Source organism: Cyprinodon variegatus, unplaced genomic scaffold (genome assembly GCF_000732505.1).
Source record: "Cyprinodon variegatus isolate N-32 unplaced genomic scaffold, C_variegatus-1.0 Scaffold970, whole genome shotgun sequence".
NCBI classification, from domain to species: Eukaryota; Metazoa; Chordata; class Actinopteri; order Cyprinodontiformes; family Cyprinodontidae; genus Cyprinodon; species Cyprinodon variegatus.
Window position 1 is genome coordinate 5,171 of NW_015151423.1, and position 4,495 is coordinate 9,665.

The following is a 4,495-nucleotide window of genomic DNA, read 5'->3' on the forward strand; positions in this document are numbered from 1 at the left end:
GTCGCTGGTAATTTAAAATGCAAACCTTTTCAAAGCGGAAAAAACATCCTAATTCCTCATTCATCAGAGCTGCTGATGCTTCAAACATTGATAAACAGCATCTAGTGTCTGTAGCACGTATAAAATTTGTACAAATGTAGACAGGAAATGCTGCTTTTCTCTTTAAACAAAATAAACCCTGATTTTCACGTCAAGCATAAAAAAACGAGCATGCATATTTTTGCATAGGACAAAAAACATCAGACCAATAGTGTCCCTACCAAGGTTGAAATCAAACCTACGCCCTTGAATTCTGTTGTTTATAGCAAAAAAAAAATAAAAAAAAATTTGGCAAAAAAAAGGGGAACCTAAAAAAATGTATAAGAATAACATAATAGTGACAAATTTAAAAATAAAAAAGAAAATACTGTACTGTAAAGTGTAAAGAAGTATAAGAAAATAAAGTTTCTATCTGTGCTTGAAAAAAGTGTTTGTAACCAGATTTATGAATTGTAGTGTTAAATCTCCATTCAGAAACAGGGCTTTAAAATACATTTTCGAATTATTTATTTTATTTTGAATAATTTCTATTTCATATTTTTTATAATAATAACAATTATTATTATTGCATAATTTCTAATTTTCAAAATAGTTAATAACGGATTAATATATATAATTATTTATAAAATGTACGATTAATTTTTCTTTTTTATTTAAGTCTCTAATTGTATGATTTAAATGTTTTTATTTATTTTTTTGGTGCTCCACATACAGGGACATCCTCATCCTCCTCGCTGTAATATATTTACCAATGGCTCCCTCTAGCGGTACCTGGGATTATTACCGCCTCCGCGGCCAGCCCTTCTCCGCTCAGGTGAAGCTGTTTAATATTTCACCTGGAAAACACCACGTCACGTTAGCTCCAGGAAAGAAACCTCACTGGTTTCTGTGCTCCCACGGGTCGGATGCTTTTCTCTGGTTTTCATGGTGAAACCGAGGTCTGACGAGCCGAGCTGAACTTTACTCTGAGTTGTTTTTTAAATAAATATCCAACCTGCGCACCGAGCACAATGTCTGCCTCCGCAATATTTGTGCTGGATTTGAAGGGGAAGGTAAGTTAAACGCCGGAGTTGATAATAACAGTCACTTTTAATGTTCCTTTTGACTGCTGGTTGGAGTTAAAAAATATAACTCCAAACAACTTCTTGTACTGTTGCTGTAAAACATTAATGGCGCCGTTAAAAATTAATGGAAAGCTTGCGACAGCTAGTGACCCTTTTCTCGTTACTTCCGGATTGTGTTGAAAACGTAAAAAAACACGCAGAGGTGCAACACCTGTTCCTCCTGGAGGTGCATCAGCATCATGGTCCTTCTGTGGAAGAAAATCTTTACCATATTTCAAATGCTTTTTCATTTTAAGAATGTGGCTGCATTATTTGACTCATAAATGAAATTAGTAATCAATAATCCTGTTTGCATTTTCATTGTCTTCTTTAACACGGCTCATTCTTTTACTTAATTAAAATGAAAAATAAAAATAAATTTGAGATTTATTTTTCAAAATGCACCCCAGCAAATGCATACCAAAAATCAATTTGAAATGTAAAATTTGAAAATGAAAAAGCATTTCAGAAATGCTTTTTCATTTTAAGAATGTGGCTGCATTGTTTGACTCATAAATGAAATTAGTAATCAATTATCCTGTTTGCATTTTCTTCGTTAACACTGCTCTGGTTTACTGGTTTGAATAAAGAAACTGAACTTAAAAGTGCAGCAAGGATAGTAAAATTAAGACCGTATAAAAACTACGGTAAAGCTTACAGATACCAAATATAGGTCGCTGTGAAATAATGCACTTTTTCTTCAATAAGTTGAGCAAACCAAAGGGGGCTTAGAAAAAACGTATTTTCTTGAATTTTATTTTCTATTTCCATACTTTGCTTTCATATTTCATAAGTATCACAACCTGAACAGATCAAATGCATTTTGATCAGTTTAATAGAATAAAGGCACAAATGTATTAAGAATGTAATGTTTTTGTAAATCTCCTAAAAAAACAAATCAAAATAATGGTAAGTTAGCCTCTGAATTATTTTATTATGAAATAGCAGAACACCTTTTTAAAGTTTAGATTATGAAAGAGTCATTCCTGCGAAAACAAAGAACTCTTGAGATATGAACGTTTCATACTTTCAATGTAAAATGATCCACGACGTGTTTGGAAATCTTTTCTAACTTGTACAACGATAATGATCAGAATGTTTTTTTGTTTTTTTTTCGTTGTTAACATTGACTAATATTTTGCTTCTTAAGTATCTGAAACAAACTTGTAAAGGTGTTTTCCTGCTTTCTAAATAACGCCGCGTACAGTTTCAGGTCGTACATTAATTGATTAAAACTGTTATGTTTTTTCTGTGTCATCAGGTCTCTCTGTGTGAGAAGAAGCTTAATTCCAGTTTTCTCATTTTGGATGAAGGTGTCGCTCTGCCAGGATTCTTAGGAAAAATGACATTAGACCAGTTGTTTAAAAGTGCTTATACTACACAAAAAAAAAATCAGATGTATTTTAACCATTTGGTTTAATTCTTTTTTTTTACTCCTTTGACATCAGAACTATTGAATGTTGTTGAAGGAAATAACTTTTTGTATTTTAGCATAATAGCTAATAATATTTTTTATATTCCAAAATATTTAATACTGCTATTGCCACTGGGATTAATAACTGATATTTACCAATATTATATATATAGATCAACCGATACAGGTTTTCAATGCTGATAGTGATTATTTTGACATCAGTCTTACTGATCCCTAATATGTGCTGCTGACTTTTTTTTTTCTTCTTTAAATTGCATGATTTTATTGATGAAATGATAACAAATGTAATGTGAGTTTTAGTTGACACAAAAAAGAAACATTTCTTAAAAAAAAACTAAACAAAACATTAAAAATGGGTAGGCAGTGGCAGAGCTTGTAGGGGTGCAATTAAATAACAATTTATAGTCTGCTTATATTTAAATAAACCTGAAAAACAATAGACTAGATGTATTTTTTTTCACTTTATATTTTTATTTATGTGAAAAAAGAACACAATTGAAGGCTATAGCACAAAAAAGATGGGGGGAAAAAAAACACGATTTACCTCAACTTTGATTGATTGATTTTTATTGATCTCACAGTGAAGAAATGTACTCGTTACATCGGCTCAAATAGTCAAAAAGAGAAGAAGAAGGTGCCGAAGGAAGACAAAGGTGCATGTGATATATACATTATATACAGAGCGTCAACATATGACAGCTTTTGTTTTTTAAAGCAGGAATATTATTCAAGGTTATTTTGCGCAGGATATTTTTGTGGTTACTTATATAGATTGATATTTATATATATATATAGCTATTGCACTGGGTTTCAATTATAAAGAAATGGGTTATTGCACAGGGTATTAAATAGTAATGGTTCATTATACATTGCACAAGTTATTGCTGTTGTAGCCTACTGCTCTGAGTTATTGCAGGGAACAGATTACGCTGTTCTAGTTTACATGTAACTGCCATCATTAGTCTTTAAATGTGTGATGATCCTGTTTCTTCAACAATCTTTCTTCTAAGATACTTTAAACTCTTTAAACTTTTTTCTAATTTGTTGCATTTTAAACAATTTCTTGGTGCCTGGTAGAGGTCATGAAAGACGTTATGTTATGAACTAATCGGTTGGTGAAGGAGGTAAATAAGCTTGTTAAGTTTGTTACCGGGACGGTTTGCTGACCCTCACCAGGGCAAGGTTCTATTGGTGGTGCTGCATGGAGCAAACGTTGCAGCTTTACAGGCTTTTAAATAAATTGTATTTTGGGCCAAAGAATAAAAAACAAAAAAAAACACTATTTTTGTCCAGAGGGGAAAAGGGCAGGTGCTCTAGCACCACCGAGTGTCTAACTGTGCACAACCTGACTTTTTCTACCTTTTGTTATATATATGCCTTTGTTGGTGCTTAAGAAGAACCCTAGCCATAGCATATTGGTCTGCTGAGGAGGCTTGTTCCAGATATCCTCAGACAATGCTAAAAAGCATCACTCCCATTCTCTGCTTTAAACACTGCTTATGCATCCCAATTGCTGCTATTGAGTGCTACCTACAATAAAACAACATGGCTGAACCCATGCTTTTGTTTTTTTTATAAGAAATACAACCAATTCTGACCACAAATTTAAAATCTACACAGTGGTGATGGTGGTTTGATCATCATGTGGTTTCAATGGCGTAACGACACAACAGTAGGCTCGTGAGCAACATTATCTGGGCGGGCCCCATCTGAAGTACAACACGTGATAAAGGTTCAGGATACGGCGACGGTTCCATAAATCTAGCCTGACGTAGTCCTACTCAATTCTAGTCAGAATATGAGTCTGATACTGCTCCATAGAGCTGTGATTATGGGGCGTGTTTTGAACGGACCAGGAAAAAAAATGCCTCTGCACTCAATTGGATAGACCTACAACCAATAAGAGCAACGGAGTATG

General features: G+C 33.4%; 1 protein-coding gene across 1 annotated transcript in view; it reads left to right on the top strand.

Moving 5' to 3' along the window:
- The first annotated feature begins 866 nt into the window (after positions 1–866).
- Positions 867–4,495, top strand: part of ap1m2 (adaptor related protein complex 1 mu 2 subunit) — a 15,331-nt gene continuing 11,702 nt past the window's right edge. Inside the window, exon 1 of the mRNA XM_015398895.1 lies at positions 867–1,091. Within this exon, the coding sequence (XP_015254381.1) occupies positions 1,050–1,091 (42 nt within the window). The 5' untranslated portion in view covers positions 867–1,049. The remainder of the gene's footprint in view (positions 1,092–4,495) is intronic.